General features: G+C 50.2%; 2 protein-coding genes across 3 annotated transcripts in view; one reads left to right on the forward strand and one right to left on the reverse strand.

Moving 5' to 3' along the window:
- LDAH (lipid droplet associated hydrolase) overlaps positions 1 to 4,715 on the forward strand; it is a 113,798-nt gene extending 109,083 nt beyond the window's left edge. For both annotated transcript variants that reach the window (XM_030269974.4, XM_072926322.1), the window contains one exon: positions 1,614 to 4,715. In XM_030269974.4, the coding sequence (XP_030125834.1) occupies positions 1,614 to 1,805 (192 nt within the window). In that variant the 3' untranslated portion in view covers positions 1,806 to 4,715. The remainder of the gene's footprint in view (positions 1 to 1,613) is intronic.
- A 2,661-nt stretch (positions 4,716 to 7,376) lies between these two features.
- On the reverse strand, positions 7,377 to 19,484 carry GDF7 (growth differentiation factor 7). The gene is made up of 2 exons (XM_030269977.4): positions 19,103 to 19,484; positions 7,377 to 16,617 (listed from the first exon to the last, which is right to left on the reverse strand). The coding sequence occupies exons 1-2, from the start codon at positions 19,428 to 19,430 to the stop codon at positions 15,695 to 15,697; spliced, it is 1,251 nt and encodes a 416-aa protein (XP_030125837.4). The 5' UTR covers positions 19,431 to 19,484; the 3' UTR covers positions 7,377 to 15,694.
- Positions 19,485 to 20,654: the final 1,170 nt, after the last annotated feature.

The following is a 20,654-nucleotide window of genomic DNA, read 5'->3' on the forward strand; positions in this document are numbered from 1 at the left end:
CAATAATGTTTGTTAACATGGGACGGTTTATGTTCTATGTTTTGTACATAACTAGAAGTATAACTGGGGTTGGTGTCTGTGCAGCTGAGATACTATACTTTGGATATAGCCAATAGTCAGTAATGTACAAGATTTGGGCAAACTTCAGCAAGACAAAAGTGAGTTAGACAAAACCATGTAATAGTTTGTGAATGCAGTCTGGGCTCTTAGCCCACCTCTACCCCAGTGAGTCCATTTATTTATATTCCACATGGCTATGAAAATGATGGAATTGAAGATATTTGTGATGAAAGGAAAACTTCTTGTCCCCTAATTTATGTTAGCATTGCTCAATAATTCACTGAAGTACAAAAATGAAATATGAAACAAATGCAAATATTGGAATTGGGCCAAGCTGTGTGTGATGTGTTGAGCAATCAGCATCCTCCTGGTACCTGCATTCAAACATTTTAGTATGAAGAGTGCTCCCCATTAATCTTGTTCTTGTACAGTCTGAAATCCATAGGTTTTTACTCTCTCCCAGAAAACTGCTTTCCACTCATATACTTTATAGAAATTGAAAAGCATAGCTATAGCTTGGAAAGTCAAGATGAAAATGAGGAGAAACGATGACTTGGGGAAACATGACATTCATTGTTTCTGACAAAAAAGGAACTTCCCTGAAAATGGTATATTCCTGGAATTTATGACTTTTGTGGTCAGGTGGGCTCTAGGACAGGTAGGAACTGCTTCATGTATGGCACCAGCCAAGGTTATTTGGGCAAGATCAAAACAAAGTGGACTTTTTCAGAATTTAAGTTCCATGTACAACCCAGAAGAAAGTTGTTTGTTGGTCTTTAGGAGGTGCCTGCACTCCACACAGGCTGCACTTTACAAGGATAAGATAAGAGAGTTGGGACAGTTCAGCCTGGAGAAGGGAAGGCTCCAGGAGACCTTAGAGCACCTTCCAGTACCTAAAGGGGCCTGTAAGAAAAATGGGACAAAATTTTTAACAAGGCCTGCTGCAACAGGACGAGGAGCAGTAGTTTCAAACTGAAAGAGAATCAATTCAGACTAGCTATAAGAAAGAAGTGTTTTTACAATGAGGGTGGTGAAACACTGGCACAGGTTGCCCAGAGTGGTGGTGGAGATGCCTCAGCCCTGAAAACATTTAAGGTCAGGTTGGATGGGGATTTGAGCAACCTAATATAGGTGAAGATATGCCAGCTTTTAAATAGCTGGAAAGCTAACACAGAAAACTGCTGACAGCTATGGAAAACACAGAGGCTGGGCTGCTTTGGGGTGGACTCCATGGACAACTCAATGTTTTGAGCCATAATAAGAAATGTACTAAGTCAGCCAGGCTTTCAGCAGATTTCTGATTTCAGAGGTAAACCTGTATTGTGTTCCACAGTTTTGCAGGTGAGGAAACCGAGTTGCAGAGCATTTGTCTTCATATTGTCTTCATTTAATTGGCATCATATCTGCAGACGTGGAAACAACCAAGAAGTACCAATCTGCTATTCCTCACAGTGTATCTCAGGATTTGATGCATTACTTACTTCCAAACAATTGTATTGGTTGCTCCATCAGTAACTTTCCACACTGATTATTTGATATGCTTTTCTTTCTAGCTGATTTTTTACTATGGAACTGGAGACAGCTGGTGTCCACAGCACTACTACGATGAGATCAAAATGGATTTTCCAGACGGGGACATTCGGCTCTGTGAGAAGGGGCTCCGCCACGCCTTCGTGCTTGATGCCAGCAAGGAGATGGCTGCCATGATCACAGACTGGCTACAGGATGATCTGACCAAATTATAAACACTAATTCAGTGATCAACAAGAAAATGATGTAATTATTTTGTGAACGTGTAATTTTATTTTATTTTTTTTGTGAGAGAGTCTGTCTTAATTTTTTTATGTTTACTATAGATTATGGCTTGTTTTCTATTGAGATGTTATAGAGAAAGTTAAAGAGAGACTGGCTGGTCCAAAGTATAGTTTTATTGTCTCAGTGCTTATGTAGTTAATCCCGAGTCTTCAGGACTCTGGAAGACTTGGCAAAGGGTGGAATATTTATTGCCTGCTGACACTCTAGGCAATGCTGATACAAATGTACCTGAGCTACTACCACCCCACTCTCTGCTGGAGAAGTGTCAGGATGTGGGTGGGTCCTGGCAATAGGTCCTGCTATTCTGTGAAAGGCCTGGCCCTCTCCTCATGTCTCACCCCTCTGTGCAAGCCAGGGGCATGGCAGCCAGAACAGCCCAAGGCCCTGGGCAGCCCTGACATTGTCTCCTCTGGGTCAGAGGGGGATGGTGGTCAGGCTGAGTTTGGGATGAGTTCAGGGAAGATGTGTAGATCAGGTGTGCAGTTTCTCCAAGTCTCACCATGGGTTTGGGGCACTGCCAGGACTCCATGGGGTATTAGAAATGCTGTAAGGTATCTGTGGCTGCTCAGCAAGGGAATACATAAGGATCTCTTGCTTGGAACATGGCCAAGTGTTTCATTTTTCAATTGACTGTAGAGAAGGGAAGGTACACTGGTCAAAAATGCCAGTATTTGAAAGTTAAAATGGATTGCAGAATCCATGTATAACAACTTCTAGGTGGCCTAGACTCCTGATGAAGTCCATGAGAACAGTGCTTGCTCAGCAACTTTAAAGAATTGAACCACTTTTGATGCATGTCTAAATTTCAGTTCTTTGCTCTAAGGACTGAAGTATGAAATTTTCTGCCAAGCCACAAATTAGGTACATTCACCATCAGAAAACATCTGTTACTCTGCCATGGCTGCACCCATGACATGGCATGAATGTTACTGTTGAGAACCAGACCCTTGCATGGTGCTGACAAGTTCCCTGTTCCTCACATTTGGTGAACCCTTTCCTTTACAGACGGAAAAAAAAAAGCAAAAAGCTTCCTACCAGTTGTGATAACAAAAGAAGTTGCAGGGAATAGCTAGAAATGAAAATATTGCAAGTAAGGGGAACAGAGCCAAGTGTAATCAGGAAAGGTTTTATAGCCATGAACCTGTGAAATAGTCTCCCTGTGGAGTTCATAAAGACATTTAGAAATAAGCAAAACGCTACAGAATAGTCATGAAAAGTCCTGCCCTTGCAAAAAGATGAATTTAGATGATGCACTGAGTACTTAACTTACATGATTAATTACCAGTTTGGATACGTGTGAGAATGCTATTGGAGAATGTTCTCTGTGATGCAGAAAGATCAGTTAATTGCTTTGTTTTCTTACACAGTTATGCACACCCCTTCCACTGCTCTCTAAACCCCCCTTGAACCTTTCAGTAATATTTAGAGCAACTTGTAATAGAGTTCAGTTCCTGGATATTTTGGACTAGTTTTCAAACCTGCAGACTGACAGTGGATTTAAGTGACCTTCTCTGTATCAGAAACTGGTTTAGCTTTTGAGACTAGCCAGTGGATTTTCCAATTACACTGCCACGTAATGAAGTGGTACTGATGAGTGGGGCAGGAATGTTGGGAACACAGTTTCAGCAGCGTGGGGAGGAACCTGACCCATTCAAAGTGAGGAGACTGTGCCCAAGCAACTGATTCTGCTTATTGGAGAGACACGGGACTTTCCATCTTTCTACAGGGCCATATGCAGTCAAGATCAAAATAATCCTTGTGCTCACTGTAGAAATCCATAGCTGTGTGTGTGTGATGGCATCATCCCAGCTGGATGGCTCTGTGGCAGAGCTGGGGAGGATGTGCACATACATGGAGATACATTAATGTACACCTAAATGTACATGTGCACCCCTTTGTATGTCAGCAGCATAAAAACCACAGTTCATTTGGTTGTTTTGGTTTGCACATTGATCTGCTTGAACAAAACATTTGTTCTTTGAAGTATGTGGAGTCAGGGAATGGACAAAGACTCAGTTTGTGGGAGTTCAGCTGTTGTAGTGGATCTCCTGAGACCAGACAAAATCTTGCATTAACCAAAGATGATAAGCAACTATTACAGCCTGGAAACTGAAGCACCTAAGATAAGAAGTTGTTTACAGTGCATTATGCGTATACTTTGTATGAGGAGTTAATTTAGCAATACTTGTACTTGACTTGTGTATGCCTTTTATACAAAAGTTAATCCATTATACTAAACCCTAACTGCATTAAGACCTAAACTGAAATTAGGTCTGGTCAGTGATGATCAGATCTACTGCAGAAGAATGCCTTACAATTTTCTTAAAAGAATTTTCTCTAGTATTATTAAAACCATATTGATTCAATTGCTACCTTCCTCCTAGAAGCTGTTACTGTAAGGCAAAGATCTGAAAATTTGCTACTCTATTCATTGCTAAAACACACGAGCCTAGTTTCCACAGCCGTATTTCCTAAGAGGAGCAGATCCCACACAGTGAGAATCCAGCTCCTTGGAAGTCCGTGGTTTTCATTGTCACCCCAGGCAAAAAGTGTCAAAAGTGCTTGTGGTCCAAATGTGCCAATTTACCATGAAAACACAGTGTGGTTTTGCCTATTTTAGACTATTTAAGAATTCTTGGAAAACGTATCACAAATATATTGACTGTAAGCTGTAGCACCTACTCACTGTCACTCACATCTGTGCTTGATTCTCACCACACGAGTAACCCTGCTAGTGCAGTGACTTTGACTCATGTGCAAGTGTTTCGCTAGATCGATACCTTTTAATAAAAGTACACAACTCCGGTAACAAAAATAAAGAAATTTATGGTAAAATGTAACTTGACTCTTTGTTTTGGTAACTTGTTTAGTCCTAGTTCAGCTCCTTTATTACTTCATGCATACAAAATCTACAAAAATACTTTCCAGACCCTAAATTTCACATGCAATGCAGACATCTGCCAAGTGCACAGAAAATCCGTGGGTGGTAGGCACCTGACTCGCTTAAGCATTTTTATCCAGAGCCTCTCCAAAATAATCAATCAGTTTCCCCTTGCTGCCTCCAGCTCCATGTTTGCTGCTCTGAATGAGCTATAGAGTGTGTGGATCAGTGAGGCTTGTCCCTTCAGGAAGCTGGATGAGTGCTTGCCCAGTGTTTATGGTGAAGAATTTGGAGTTGGACTCCAAGCTAAACACCAGATTCTTGACTCACAGAGACAGATTGCATACATGAGCCACAGCAGATAATCTCTTCTCTGCAGCTGAGGTCATTTATGTATTTATTTTACAGAAAGTGGGTTTATATGTTCATCCACCCCCCATCCCTTTCTTTGGTCTAGCTAATTGCCAGCAAAGACTTTAAACAAGATGTTCAGTGTAATCATTTTAAAGTCACTCAAACTATTACTGGGTTTGGATAGACTCACTAGACCCAAGAGATTTGCTTTACTCTGTGTCACAGGTCATGCTCAGACTCCCAACTACAGTAAGTTTCTGAGGCTCTTCACTTGCAGGCAAATGTTCTCTTTCCTGGCACATTTACAAAATAAGGATCCAGAGAGTGTTTGTGAGTGACCAGGAAGTATTAAAACAGCATATATTTCTGGAACAGCTGATGGGGGTTGAGCACGAGCAGCAGATCCAGCAGTAACAACACGAGCAGCTGCCAGGAGCGATCGCTGCTCTCAGTAGCATCACGCAGAAGTTATGGAACAGGCTAACATTCGTGCTCAGATGGGACAGGCAGGGAGGGATTTAATTAAAAACTCTTTCAGAGTGCTAGAGCTGATAGTCAACAGCCTGGGTTCTGCTATTGAAGGAATGTGCTTGCAGAATAGTTGTGTTGCAGAAAGTAGTTTGCAGCAGATAATAAAATACAGGGTGTTTTTTAAAACATCTGACTGACTGTACCTGACTGTAGGGTTTGCCAGTCAGACACTCAAAGATCTTTTTCATCCTGTTCGAAGCAATTCACACTGAAGGAGGAAATAAGGGGGGACCTCCTGCTCTCCCCCTTTGTGAAAATCTTCAGCAAAGCCCCCAGACTCAGAAATACTGTGCTTCATACACTGAGAGCAATCCATGGGATGAGATAACTGAGAATTAGGAAAAACTGGCTTTCTGAATGCCAAGACTCATCTGCACCTCTTCCCTAACCAACACCCTTAAAATGTGGAAAGTATTCTGCTGTTCCAATCTAACTTCTAGGACACAGGAATGCCATTTTCAGAACATGAACATTTTGATGTCCTAACATGCTCTCTTTGTGCAAGGGGTACGTCATCTTATTCGTGATTAGAGGAAAGAGCTTGTATTTTCACCCACAGAATAAACCCACGGGATTTTAAGTATCCAGAGGGGTTCAGCCCCAAGTCAGATGATGTCCTGTTTTACCAATGCTATGCATTTTCTTCTATTGTATTCATGTTTGACCTTGGGCATCTCCTCTGTCCTTGCTGTGCCTTTGATTTCTCTTCAGTTACAAACTCCTAGTTTATCTTGTCAATCACTCTAGTAGTCTGCAGTGCTGTGGAATAAAAACCATTGAACACAAACCCCATCACTCCTACTTTCAGTGAAGACAGTGCAGTGCCTGTGAACAGCCACTTGCTCTCACCCTTCACTGCTCTGTTGAAAATAGCTTGTTATGATAGCACATTCCTGTAAAACTGCTCAGGGTGGGCCAGGGGGCAAGGGGCAAAATGCCATCCTGCCTCCCTCCCCAGGGAACCTTTACCAAAAGATCCCTTTAGCCAGTGTCACCGTAAAATGGGCATGTGGGGATGCAGAACACTGACCAAAGGTGGGTCCTGCTTGGTCAGTGACTCGGTGTTCACTGGAACAGAAATGACCATGCCTCATTCCAGTCGAGTGCTCAGCATTTTTTCTGGGTCTTGAAAGCTGAGTTTGTTTTGTTATGTCTAAAACACATACCTGATGCCTTCCATGCCTCTAAATGTGCCTTACTCCATACCTGCATGGTCACAGTACTGGTGCTTAGGGACGTAGGAGAGAGTCATATTCCTTATTACCTTCACTCTCTCTCCAGGGCACCTGGGTGATGTCCATTGCAGGAATGCCTGCTAAAGCACCTTACTCTCAGTCCAGTCTGTCCTTGAACACTTCCAGGGATGAGGCATCCACAGCTTCTCTGGGCAGCCCGTTCCAGTGCCTCACCACCCTGACAGGAAAGAACTTCCTACTAATATCCAGTCTAGATCTGTGCTCTTTTAGTTTAAAACCATTCCCCCTTGTCCTATCACTATCTGCCTGTGTAAAAAGTTGCTCTCCCTCTTTTCTATAAGCCCCCCTTTAAGCACTGAAGTCCACAAGGAGGTCTCCATGGAGCCTTCTCTTGTCCAGGCTGATGGAGTCAATGGAGGGAATCCTGTTTGGCTGGCTGGAGCTGGATAGTTTCTCATCACGGCAGGTGAACACTATTCAGAAACACAGGGAAGAAAAAGGATGTACATTTTGATGATAAATCCATCACAAACACTCACTTGTTGTGTGACTTTATTTATTGGAAAATACCTGTGGCTTCCCTGGAAGGCAGTTTAAAATGAATGGGTATTTCATTTTTGGTTTAACACCTTAGGTGCCCAGGGAATAAAGGTGGTTTACAAAGGCTGCTCTTGACATATGATTTTAGGACACAAGCACAAGAGAAAATCAAAAGAAAATCTTGCAGAGGTCTATTTATCAATAAAATATTTAATAAACTTATCTGTACAAAATATTAAAAAGGTTATTGAAGAGTATACAAGAATATTTATTTAACAAATATATACTGCTATATAATATATTCAAGAAAATATAGATTGCTGTTTACAGTTCATTTACAATCCCATATGTACAATCTATTTAAACTTTAGATACATACAAACAATGCATTTACACCATCACATACAGAGCTATCTTTTTTAAAGATATTTCACACCCCCAGACCTGAAAAAGCTGCACAAATACATGGATAGTTCAGAGGCACACACAGGGATACAAGTATTGCTTCAAGAATCATAACTACTAGAAATACAGCTAATGGAAACTTTTTAATTTTTTGATATTTTCCTTTCTAATCAAAGAAAAGAACATATAAATAAAACCATGACTGACCAGCAGAGAGGATTGTTTTGTCAGAGGAACTCCAGAAAGTGTTGACTTGACTCCAGAAACAGAGCACACAGTGAGGGGATACAGAGGGACTGGGCAAACTGGATCAGCATTGATCCCTGCTCCATCTGAGACAGGGAGCACCAGGAGCAGAGCGGGTCTGTGCTGAACAGACGTGTCCATTTCCTTTGAGCAGCATCTCCACCAGCTTTTCCAGTGGGAGCTGCAGAGCAAGACAGAGCTGGTGATTCCAGATGGGCACAGCCCCTGACTCCTCCTCAGGCTGTGAGAGCTCCGTTTGCAAAGGCACTGCACAAATGTAGCTGAAGTGTGGGAGCTCTGGACCTTCAGCACCTCCGGAACTCAGACCTTTCTTTAAAAGGTTAATCACTCACAGCAGGTGGGATTAATGTAAACAGGATAATCACCCTCCTCCCTGGGCAAGGAGAAGATGAGCTGCTCCCACAAAACACCCCGTCCCAGCTGATCACTTCCTACATAGCAACTTAACTCTGGCGCCTTCAAGGACCAAAGCCTGGCCCCTCCCTGTGTGCCCATCCCTTTTCCTGACCTGTGGATGCTGTTTCACACTGCTGCTGCTGGCTGAGCTCCTGGGAGCCCCTTGGTGCTCAGCAGTTCCTGGCACACAGCTCCCTGGGATGACCAGCTTGGGAGCCAGACAGCCCTAAACTTTGCCTCCTGTTTATTCCCTACTGTTCTCCTCCCCTCTCTTCACCAAGGCAGGATGGAGGAAATGAATGAAACACCGCAGGGAATGCTACCATCTCCCAAAAAACTGGGACCAAGGCCAATGCCACAGCTCCCAGGGAGGCCAGGCTTGGCCCAGCCTCTGGGTCTCATTCCTCTGATGAGAGACCAGGGTGGCACCAGCACAGGTTGATACTGTGGCAAAGAGAAGGGGAGAGGAGACCCAAATCCTCCCACCCTCCATCAGAAAGGCACTTGAGTGTGTGACCATTGTTTGCAGGTCCCCTCCTCCCGCCAGCCAGGCCTGTCCCCTCTCTGTCCCCTGCCCAAAGGCACAGACTGCACCAAGTCCTCCTGCTGCTGAGCTCAGCCTTCCTCACCCTCCTGCCCCACCAAACACCACAGCAAGTCTCCACACTCCCCATCCACCCATAGCATGAGCACAAGTATCCAAGGAGAAAAATGAGCTCACCAAATGTATGACTGAACTAGTAAATGGTGATGACAGAAAAATGGAGAGCAAAACCTGCTGAAAAACCATTGAAAATGTGTGGAGTTCTGGTTCCCTACATGGAATGGATGGATGGGAATGGATCAGGCTTTGGTTTAAGGTATTTCAATACCAGTTCCATGCAAATGCTCTGCTGCCCAAGCTTCCTACCCTAGTCCCTCCACTGAGCAAGAGTGAAACATGGTACATCCATCACCCTGCCAGTGCTCCTTCCCACCACCACCTGTATCAGGCTCCCCTCCAACATGGAAAATTCAGGGGCTGTTTGAGTACTGCAGCCAGTAAAAGCTAAAAGCAGGCACAGGGCCATTTGTGCCTTGAGGTGCAAAGATGCAAAACATCCTTTAAGATGTAGGGTGGGCTCCTTGGTCAGTGGGTTACACCAGCATGAATTCCAAATTTTTGTCATTTTCTGAAGGCCCGGATCATTGGTTGGTAGGACATAAGTGATTTTCAGAGACATCTTTGCACCTCTATGTGCCTCACAACACATTGTGCTAGGAACAAAGAGCTTAGAAGGACTGAATGCAGCTGGTTTTACCTTGGAAGACATAAACCAGCTTATGACAAAATTGAAGGTGTCACACACACCAGCCTGGTGGAACATTTCACTCTTTTAGCAGCCATTAACTCAAAGATAGGAAAGACAGAAAAACTCTGTCCCTCCCAGACAAATTCACAGGCTCCCGACCATCAGCAACACCCCACCCAGAGAACAGGTACTCCCCAGCTCCTTTCCTCACTGTGTTTCATGGAGGACACACTCCCACTGCTACACTCTGCTCCTGCCACCCTGCTTCTCCACTCTGACCCCACATAAAGGGATCCCTGAAGCCAAGGGAGCTGCTCTGAGGCCAGTGGAACACACGTGATCTGCTGGTCACGAGGACCTAAGAAAAGAGTCACACTGCTCTCAAAGACCTTGTTTTTTCCCCACACAGGTTTTCCCATCCATTCACCTACCCAGAGCATGATGTGAAGAGCAAAAAACTCAGCCCAGAACTCCAGCTGCTCCCAGGACGGGGGACACAGGACGTGATGTGATGGAACTGCCCAGCCAAGGTGCATGAGGCAGCCCTTGGTTCTGCTCGTCTGTCACACACCGTGGTGCACAGCCCCATTTCAGATGGCAGCCTCTGTGCAATACCCAGAGCTGCCATTGCCCCACTGAGGCTCTTTTCTCCCTGGCACACGGCCCTGCAGCCCCAGCACAGACAAAAGAGAAGGCACTTGGATTTCAGAACCATGGCGCTTCCCACCAGTTTCAGTCCAACACAAGAATGAGCTGGGCTGGTATTTATGATGTATCTGCCACATTAACATGGGTCCTGTGGGTTTTGATGTAACTATAAACACTGCTATTGATACAATCACGACAAGCAGAAGCTCAGGGCAAAACTCCTGTTAAGGCTGGAGAGCAAATCCATGGCAGCCCCTCAGCGTCCAAGGCTCCATTTGCCCAGGCACAGCCCTTGGGACCCGCCTTCCCAGGGGCTGCCAAGGGATGTCCCAGCCTGTCTTGTCTCCTCCCTGCCAACAGCAGGGTGTGTGTGTGTGTCTGCTGCTCCGTGGGGCCAGCACAGGTGACTGTCCCCAAATGCCACTTTCGTGCCTGTGGAATAAGGGCTTAAAACTGTGAAAGCAGCTGTTTGTTTTGCAAGAGCAGTGTGATGGATAAACCACTGCCCAGTGAGAGCTGCACAGCCAAGGGCTGGGTTAAAACCCCGGGGTGCAAAGGCACTCAGGAGTCGCTGGCACTCAAACTTGAGCAGAAGGCTCAAGGCTTGGGGTTTGCTTTTAATCAGAACTGGTGCCTTTGCAGCCTTTTCCTCCTGGGTATGCCAACCACCAGCCAACAGGCAAAGAGGATGTGGCTCCATCTGCCAGTGCCACTGGGATCAATGCAGCTGTGCCAGGATGAAGCTACATCAAGCCCTTTTCCGTATGAATCCTTCTCTCTGCCAGAGGACACTGATTTCCCTCCTGTCATTTGATTTGAAGTATGATGAAAAAAGAATAAAAGTGGGGGGGGGGGCAACACATAGCTAGAAAACCCTTAAAAAGCCCTAAGAAGGGCAATAATTCTTTTAAAAAAATAAAATCTGTGATTCTTGGGAAATATTTCTAGACCAGAAGCAGCCCTGTTGACCAGGGTTAAACAAGGAATAAAGCAATTTTGCTTCTGACTGTTCCTGAAGGCAATGGCTTGAACACAAGCTCGAAGAACCCCCAGATAAGGCACATAGACCTGTCACTCCCTGTCCCAACTGGGCAAGTTTCCCCAAATCCCAGTCCCAGTGCTTCTAAGTCAAATTAGATCACTCTGCACGTTTCCCTACTCCTGTGCAATTACATTCCCATGTCAAAGAGGAGGGAGCCAGTTAGGCATGGATACAGAGTCCTTTTCAAATGCTTAATATTTCTAGTTTCAGTGTAATTATATCCTGCAGATAAAAATGGTGCTCAAGGTCAAACAAATCCTCCAGTAGAATATGCACTGCATGGAAACTGTTGGGGTTTTTTTTAACTGGAAAGGTTGTATAAATACTGCAGATTGAGAACCTATAATTATCCATTAAAATCACTCTGAGATTGCTGAATTAATATTTGTCCATGTTCAACCTCTAGTCTCATATTTATAAAGTTTACATGTGCCCAAAAATCAGCTCAAGCAAGAAGCAACTGATCAGAAATACATTTTTTCTGGGCCTTTCCTTTGGCATTACAGCCAGAGATTTTCTTTGGAGAAGCAGCTCCAAGGATGGGGGCTGGGCTGGGCCACTGCTATCCTGCAGCCAGTGCCCCACCAACCTCTCTCCAAAGGCAGGATTCACTGCTCCATGCCCTCTACAGACACATCCCTGTGTTGCCCCAGCAGTGTAGGGCTGCAACAACTCAGCTGAGAGAACCTCCTTGCCTGGGAAAGGCTTTCACACCCACCACTTCCACTTAGAATCATTTAATCATTAAGGTTGGAAAAGATCATGTCCTACCATCAAGCCCACATCACCACCATATTCACCATTAAACTGTCTCTCAAGTGCCATATCCACACAGTCTCTGAACACTTCCAGGGATGGTGACTACATTTCCCTGGGCAGAGCTTTATAACACTTTCTATGACTTTTTTCCCCAAATATTTAACCTAAACCTCTACACATTTGCAATGCCTCTGATGGTTGTTGCCCCAGACCAGTCCCACTGTTTGGTGCAATCTCCAAATCTGCCTGGGGATGGAGAGGCAGCCCTTGCAGTCATCATGCAGGGATTCATGAAGGGGACAGTGGTGGCTTTTGCTCTGGAAATATTCCTCTGGGAGCAAGGAGCAACGTCACAGCCAAGCCCTGCAGCCGATCCTCTCGCTCGGGAGGAGCAGCACAGCCCAGATCCACTCTCCTCCAGCCCTGCCCTGCTCATACACATCACCTGGAGCAGCCCCAGGCAGGGAGCTGCCTCCCCTGACTCCTTAGAGAAGCAGGAAGAGGATCCAGCTCCATTCTTTGTGCTCCAGAGGTTGTTTGCCCAGGGAAGGAACAGAAGGCACTTGGCACAGGCCCCAGCACTGCTGGGCTCCTCTCGGGGGGATGAAGTTTGCTCCCCCACCAAGCACTCATGTTCAAGGGTGCCCACAGCCAGGAGAGCCAAGTCAGGTTCCCAGTGGGTGAAACCATGGACAGCATCACTGCCAGCAGCGGCCTCTGAGCTCCCCCAAATCTTCCCCTCTCATTTATCCTAGTGATCCAGGCCATGGAACTGCAGCAACTGAGCCACTGCTTTTGTCCCAGCACCAGCAGAGCCATCATGGGGTTCAGGACAAAAGCCCCAGCAGTGGGCACTGCCCCAGAATAGGGGCTGGGGTGAAGAGTTGCAAGAGCCAACCTATTACCCTCCTCTCCATCAGCCACCTCCAGACATGAGGTGGGTGACATCTGCCTGTTCCCTGCAACCCTGGCTGAAACAAACCCACAAAAATGGGAGTCACTGGCATTACCTCCCCTTGGACACAGTACCACAGGAGCAGATCTCAGGACACCTTTTGGTGAAGGCTCACAAGAGCCACCAGCAGCTGCCAGGAGCTATATATATATATCTTGCTTGGATTTGAACTGCCCATGAACCTTTACCACAAATATTTGGAGGAAGGGGAGGGGGTAAAAGAAACAAAACCATTTTAAAAGTAGTCTCAGCAGCGAGAAACGCTATCAAACAACCAAAGGCAATTTAAAAATTAGGTACTTCCAAAGCTTGGTAACTTTACAACTGATGTAGAATCTGGCAGCTCGAGCTCTGCTGCACCAGCCTCCTTCCCCAAGCAGCTGTGCTGAAGCCAAAGGGCAGAGGAAATCCACAAACCCTCGTGCTGACCCCTCCTCACCCACTCAGGAACCTCAGCCTCCCCAAATGCTGACAGGGAGAAAACCCACGGCATGGACCTGATCCTTCCTCCCCTCCCCACCCCACCTCCATGGCTGAGCATCGCCCTGGAGACAGGTACATCATTAGCATATATTTATATTCATGCTGAGGCAGGAAGATGGGTTTTCCTCTTGGATGCACGGATGTAAAGCCAGAGGAGCTCTGCAGGCGTCAGACATGCAGGTACATGACACTTTTGGGCACCACACTCGCTCCTCTGAGCTACCACTTGGCCCAGCCTGAGGATGCAGAGCAGGCTCTGTGGGCACGGGTGGAGGGAGGCTGGGAGTGTTATCCCAGTGGATCTGTCACTGTTTTCAATGGACACAGTTACTTCCTACTGATGCACTTGGGGGGAAGGGGCTGTAGAACCTCACCAAGGCTTTCCTGATCTTTGAAATTATTTGGCTCTCAGTAGAGATCTTTGAGGCGACCCCCTCTCTGCCCTGGTCTAGCTCAGCCCTCCCAGCAGAACACCCCAGCCATGGAGGACAACTGGATTTATGAAGGAAAAGCCCCATGTTTTCCAGCAGGGACTTTTCTCCTCCAAAGGCAAACTACCATCACTAATAAGCACTGATGCTTACATACTAACACCCTGGCCATGAGAAAAAACCAAACCATCAAACACCAAATCTGGGCAAATGCATCTCTGGTCTAAGCCAAGCCACCTAGGAAGCCAAAGCCTGGTACCAAAACCCACTGAGGTGCAGCAGAAAAGCTTCCCAACATCCAAAGCACACCCTGGCATGGATGAAGAGCTTCTCTGGTTTAAAGGTGTAATTTATCAACTCAGCTCCTGAGTTACTAAAACCCTGCAGCCCTTTCAGCAAACGTCAAAGCACCCCACTTCATACAGCAGTCCCTGAGGGTAGCACGCAGCCCTCTGCATGGGAAAAGTCTGTTCCTGGAGGATCCAGCTCCTTTAATGGAGCAGGGAGCACTCCAGGGAGGGACACAGCTCCCTGGGAAATCGATGCCAAAGGAAGATAGGGTGGAGTTAAGTGCGTTTATAGAAATTATTTGGAAAGAGAAGAACCCAAGCAAAATGGCTCTTCCCTAGGGAACTTGGGATCTTTGTTTCATGTTCAGGATGACTGTGTGACTTGCGGGCCTGATGCCGGGTTTCCAGTATGCCTTGGAAATGCAGTTTTGTGCAGGAAAGTGAGGGGACTCACCAGCCAGTACCTCCTGCAGGACACAGACAACAAAACCAGCTCTTCTGACCATGTGGATTGGAGGCATCTCCAGCTAACACCTCCCAGGGCCATCCCATCTTTGTAAGAGCACAAGCTCTGCTTCATACCTGACTCTTTTAGCCTCTGGTTCTCCTTCATTCCTGTCTCTACCAGCAGATTCACAAACCTCTCCCCACTGCAAACAGGCCTGGACCAAGTGATTACAACCCACACCAGCCACAGGTTCTCCACCCCCTGCCTTTCCCCAGGGATCTCTTCTTTTTCCATCAGGAAACCCAGGGCAGCAATTTGAAGACTGCCAGAAAAACTCCTTTAACTCAAAGAAAAAGAGCATTCCTACCTCACCTCCATCCCACTGCCACAGCCAGAGGGTGATGCTGACCCAATCCCTCTGCTGCAGACATCACTCCACCTCCCCCCCACGCCAGGTCATGATTCCAACCAAGACAATTTTGGCTAGACATTTTCCAAAACCTTTGGGAAAGAAGTTGTCAGCTCCACTTAGGCAAACCAAGTGAATCAGGCAGAGCTCAGAGGCTGAGGAGACATTCCCTGTGGGCTCTGCCAGGCTGTGTGTCCCCCTTTTCCAGGAGGGTCCCAGCAAGGCACAGAGATGGTGGCAGCCTCAGTCTCAGAGGGGCATCCCCCATCCCTCCTGGGGTCATGGCCAGGGCGGCCCAGGGAAGACAGGGGACACCTGCTCTGAGCTTGGCTTTTGTAAAGGCACACACCAAAATGTGTATGTGTGTATATATCTATATATATAGAGAGATATTTTATATATATATATATATTTATATTTTATATATATATATATAAAATGGGCAGGGCTGCTGAGCAAGGCCAAGAGGGATAGGGAGAGCTGCAGAAATTGCTACCTGCAGCCACACGTCTCCACGACCATGTCCTCGTACTGTTTGTAAACCACATTGTTCCCAGAGTCTATATAGAGGATGCTGATGGGGCTGAGCTTGGAGGGCACGCAGCAGCTCGGGGGGGTGGACTCCGGGTCCATGGAGTTCATCAGGGTCTGGATAATGGCATGGTTGGTGGGCTCCAGGTGGGAGCGCAGGGGGAAGTCGCAGACCCCCTCACAGTGATAGGCCTCGTAATCCAGGGGGGCGATTATCCAGTCATCCCAGCCCAGCTCCTTGAAGTTCACGTGCAGGGGCTTCCTGCTGCAGCGAGTCTTCGCCTTCTTCCCGTGGCCCCGGCCCCCAGACCGGGCGGCAATGGTGGTCCTCCTCTTCCTCCGCTTCAGGAACGCCTCCTGGCCGGGATCGGGGGGCTCCAGGAATGGGGGGCTGCCCAGGGCCTTGATCTTGTCCCGGATCTCCTTGAAGAGGTTCTCCTTCCTCTGGGTGCGGGAGAAGGCCACGAGCAGGGCTCGCTCGTGGGGCTGCGGCCGGGGTTTGCCGAAGCCCAGCTGCCGGGGGGGCAGGAGCTGCCCCGAGCCATCCGAGGCGATCCTCAGCACGAAGCACAGCAGCTGTCCCGACAGCGAGCTCTCCCTCCGATCTCGCAAGGCCTCCCGGACATCAAACACCTCCCATTTGGAGGAGCCCGTGTCCAAAACGTCCGCAGCCCTGGAGTCCAGCAGCCGGGGCTCCTCGCCCTCCCGGCTGGGGCAGGTGCCGAGGAGGAGGTGGTGGAAGGAGCCTTCGGGGGACAGGGCCAAGCTCCGGTTTTCAGGGAGGGAGCGCAGGATCCGCAGCTCGGCAGCCGTCACCTCCTCTGCCTCAGGCAGGCTGGAGATGTCAAAGAGGTATCGCTGCTCCGAGGCGGATGGGGAGGCATCTGGAATAGATAACACAGAAGGGAAAAAAAAAAAAAAAGAAAAAGAAGATTTAAATATCAGCAAGCCAAAGCCAAGCTGTCATTAGGAAGGTGAAAGGGATGCAAAGGTAATGGGGGAGATCTCGCTGTGCATCCCAGCGGGACACAGCCTGGGTGTCCTGCATCCAGGAGCATCACTCTGGCTGGGGACACCAAAAACAAATGGGGAGGAGAAGGTAGAGAGGGAGGGAGGAATCAATTCAAACAAGTGGCTTTTCATCAGCACTCTTTTCCACATCCTGAGGAGGCTTCTTTGCTTCCTCCCAGGTGTTCCAGTGGCCCCAGATGCACTATTCTGTTTTGGCACGGAAGCCACACCTGAACCTGTGCAGCACGTTACCATCCCCAGTCAGCAGTTTGTCACCTACTTCTGCCTCAAGTCTCACACACATACACGGGCTGTTAAAAATTCTGCTTTCCCCTCGCAGATAGGCACAGTCACACATGTCTGATAGAGGCACCCACAGCGACTGAAAGTGAGCCCAGCCTCAGTTTGGCACTACTTTTAGTGGATCCAAAGACGTGACACAGACTTGTGCCGTTTCTGGCACTGAATAAATATACTCAATGTGAATTAAAAAAAGAAACGCCAAAGGAGGTGGAGCTGGGAAGAAGAGGTGAATTGAGTTCTGGGAGGGGTGCTTTTTGTTTTCTCCCTCGTTAACGAGAAACCTGACCTGGACATGCTGCAAACATCTCTGCTGTGCCCGGAGCGCCCCGACCCGCTGCCGGCAGAGCCGTGCCCGACACCCCCGCCCCGCACCGCCCGCCCCCGCCGGCAGCGCCGCTGGGTGCAGCCTGCACCGCCCGCCGCGGGGGAAACTTCTTCTCCCTGTCATTTGCTGCTGCTGCTGCTATTATTACCATGAATAGCGGTATTATTATTCATTATGGTTATTAAAATTACTATTTGAAAAGCAGATCTAAAATTCCTATGAGAAGCAGATAAGAGCAGATAAGGAGAACCCTTTGAAGAGTTCATCTGGTTTCGTTTTGCGCCGAAACTTCCCAGGACCTGTGCTCAGTTTTCGCTCAGCTCTCTAAAGCCGAGCACTGCCCACCCTCCCACCGGAGCATCCTTCTCCCGGTCCCGTCTCGCTCCCCCGACGCTTCCCCATCAGCTTGCAGTAAACCTCCTCCCGCAAAAGGTGCCAGCAGGATACTACCCCTTCTGGGTGTGGGAATGGGGCTAGGGGGGTTCTCCCACCAAAAGGCAGCCGGCGACAGGGACGAGGTGCGGCTGACGCTGCTTTTCAGTTTGCGTTTTCATTTTATTCGATCGGGAATGTGTTTTTTTTTCCCCGCAGCCAAGCGAACTTGGCCGGCAGGGTGCGAAGTACACATATATACATGTATTTGTTAAAATTATATCGTTAGGTGCGTATATACATTTGTTATTGGTATTGGTATTGTTATTGGTATTGTTATTGGTATTGTTATTGGTAGATTCGCGGGTATGAAGACGGCAGAAGAGGGCAGAAGAGGGAGAAGGGCACCGCGATGCCGAGCTCAGCCGGCGGCGTTAGCGGGAGTCGCCCCGGAGCGCCGCGGCCGCCCGGGGCCGAGCACCCCCCGGGACACTGTGGCTGCGCTCCCTCTCTGGCCCGGCCCGGCCCGGCTGGTCGCGGTGCCCCGTGGAGTTTTCTGGCTGCAAAGGCTCTGGCAGGACGGGGGATGCCGCGCAGAGCAGCTGCTGTCAAAGCGCGCCGCATCCCCGGGCCCGCATCAGGCGGGGGAGGTCCCGAGAGCCCCCGCACCGCCGCGCATCCCGTCCTGGCCGGCTGCACCTCGCTCCCCGTCCCGAACCGCATCCCCAGCACCAAGCGCCATCCTTGATACCGACTGCGTGTGCAGCCCCATCGCCACGCAGACCCCCGCTCTGCGCCACGCTCATCTCCGTCGGCAAAGCCCTTCACCGGTGCCAGGCACAAACCTTTTGCTGTCCCCATCGTCAGCCCTCCTAACCGTATGCTCACTCACAACCCCACTCCCAGTCCTGTCCTCGCCCCCACTCCCACGCTCAGTTTCGCGCACGGCTTCATTCCCGTAAAACAATCGGGATACGCAGCCCCTATCCCGTGAAGCTCCATCCCCGACAACCGCCCCGTGCAGAAACCAACGCACAGCCCCATTGCCCAGCCAAGGCACAGTCCTATCCCAGGCACAGCCCCGTGCTCGGACCAGCATGCGAACATCCTCTCCGTGTGCCATCACATCCCCAGACTGACGCTCAGAGTGATGCACAACCCCGCGCATCCATCCCCGCATCCACACAGGAGCCCGATCCCCACAGCCATGCACAACACCGTCTCCATCCCCAAGGCGCATCCTCATCCCCAAGCCCATTCCGAAGCCCAAGCACCGACTTCTCTCCCGCCCGACGGCGGAGTCGCGGCGGGGCGGCCGCTCCGCGCTGCGCTGCCCGGCGCGGCTCACCCGCACTCACCGCTGCGCGCCCGCTCCGCGAAGCCGGTCACGGTGTCGGCGCGGCGGCCGGGGGCGCGCCGGGCGGCCAGGCGCTGGTACAGGGCCACCATGTAATGATGCGGCACCACCGTGCCGTTGCGGAGAGCTCCGTCCCTCCGCGGCGGGGAGGAGAAGGGGGAGGCGGCGGCGGCGGAGGAGGAGGAGGCGGAGGAAGGCGCGGCTGCCGAGGGTCGCTGGGGAGCGGCCGCCGACGGGCCGCGCACGGCGGCGGCCTCCAGCCCGCGGCGAAGGCGGCAGGCGCCCAGCAGGCAGAGGCAGAGGGCGGCGGCGGCGGCGCGGAGGCGCATGGCGGCGGCCCGGGGCTCGGCGCGGAGCTGCTGCCGCCGCCGCTCCCCGCCCGCTTTTGAACATCGTCTTCGCCCGCCGCCGCCGCCGCCGCCGCCGCCGCCGCCGCCGCCGCGGCCGCCCGCGCCCGGGGCGCCCCCTGCCGGCCGCTCGCCCCGCCCCGCCCGAGCGCCGCCCGCGCCCCGCGCCCGCCCCGCCCGCCCCGGCAGGTGAGAGACCCCCGGACCCCCTTTGGGCCTTGCCCCTCCTCCTCCTCCGCCAGGTGAGAGACCCCCGGACCCCCCTTTGGGCCTTGCCCCTCCTCCTCCGCCAGGTGAGAGACTCCCGGACCCCCCTCAGGCTCCGCCCGCCCGCCCCGGCCGGTGAGAGACCCCCGGACCCTCCATCGGATCCCGCCCCGAGTTCCCCGGCAGGTGTCAGATCCCTCAGGGCTCCGGGCCCACCCCCGGTGGGGCACCCGCACCCCTCCTTTGGCGGGGGAGCTGCGTCCCACAGCCCCGTGCCAAGGTGTCACCCCAGCCTGACTGCGGGGTGGAATGGAATTGTGTTTGACTTTGGAAAGCGACCCCAGTTCGGGATGGTGGGAGGTTGGGGGGCCACCACCACCTCTGTTTGCAGGGATGGTATTTCGGAGCGGGGAATCCCCCCTACCGAAGAGTGGACCGGGAAACTTCACCCCATATTGGAGCGGGTCACTCACCACCCCATCCTGGGGTGGGGGTCCCGGTCCTACACTGGAGATGGGGCTGTCCTGGCTCTGTTTCGAACGGGGGAACCGCCACCCCATGTCTCGGGCAGACCCTTTATCCCGACACTGGCTCGCCGGGTGATGCCGGCGGCGGGGCCGGGCCGGGGGAGCCGGAGCGTCCCGCTATGGAGCGCCCCGGGGCCCCAGGCTCCCCCCGCACTGCTCCGAGATGCCCCGGGCTGCCCCGAGCCTCCATCGGCCCCGGTAATTCCGCCTCGGGAGTCCGACACCGGAGCAAAACAAAGACCCAGCCGGGCTGCGGGCTGATGTTTTCCCTCGCGCGGAGGGTTTCCTTGGTAAAATTCAGATGTTTCCTTGGGTCTCGATTAAAATAACAAAGTGGGGTATTTACTAGGATGTTATTTCAAGTCTCTTAAGTCCCTGGTTATGTCTGTTGCGATTTCTCCGCAAATACAAAAACAAGCGCTGCGATGATTTATTTGAAGGAATGTAGGTGTTTCGCCAAAACAAACACCAC

Source organism: Taeniopygia guttata, chromosome 3 (genome assembly GCF_048771995.1).
Source record: "Taeniopygia guttata chromosome 3, bTaeGut7.mat, whole genome shotgun sequence".
Classification (NCBI taxonomy): domain Eukaryota; kingdom Metazoa; phylum Chordata; class Aves; order Passeriformes; family Estrildidae; genus Taeniopygia; species Taeniopygia guttata.

Coding starts and splice junctions, on each gene's coding strand:
- GDF7 (XM_030269977.4), bottom strand. CDS start 19,430: ATGCGCCTCCGCGCCGCCGCCGCCGCCCTCTGCCTCTGCCTGCTGGGC. Junction 16,618..19,102: donor CGCGGAGCGGGCGCGCAGCG/GTGAGTGCGGGT, acceptor TATCTATTCCAG/ATGCCTCCCCATCCGCCTCG.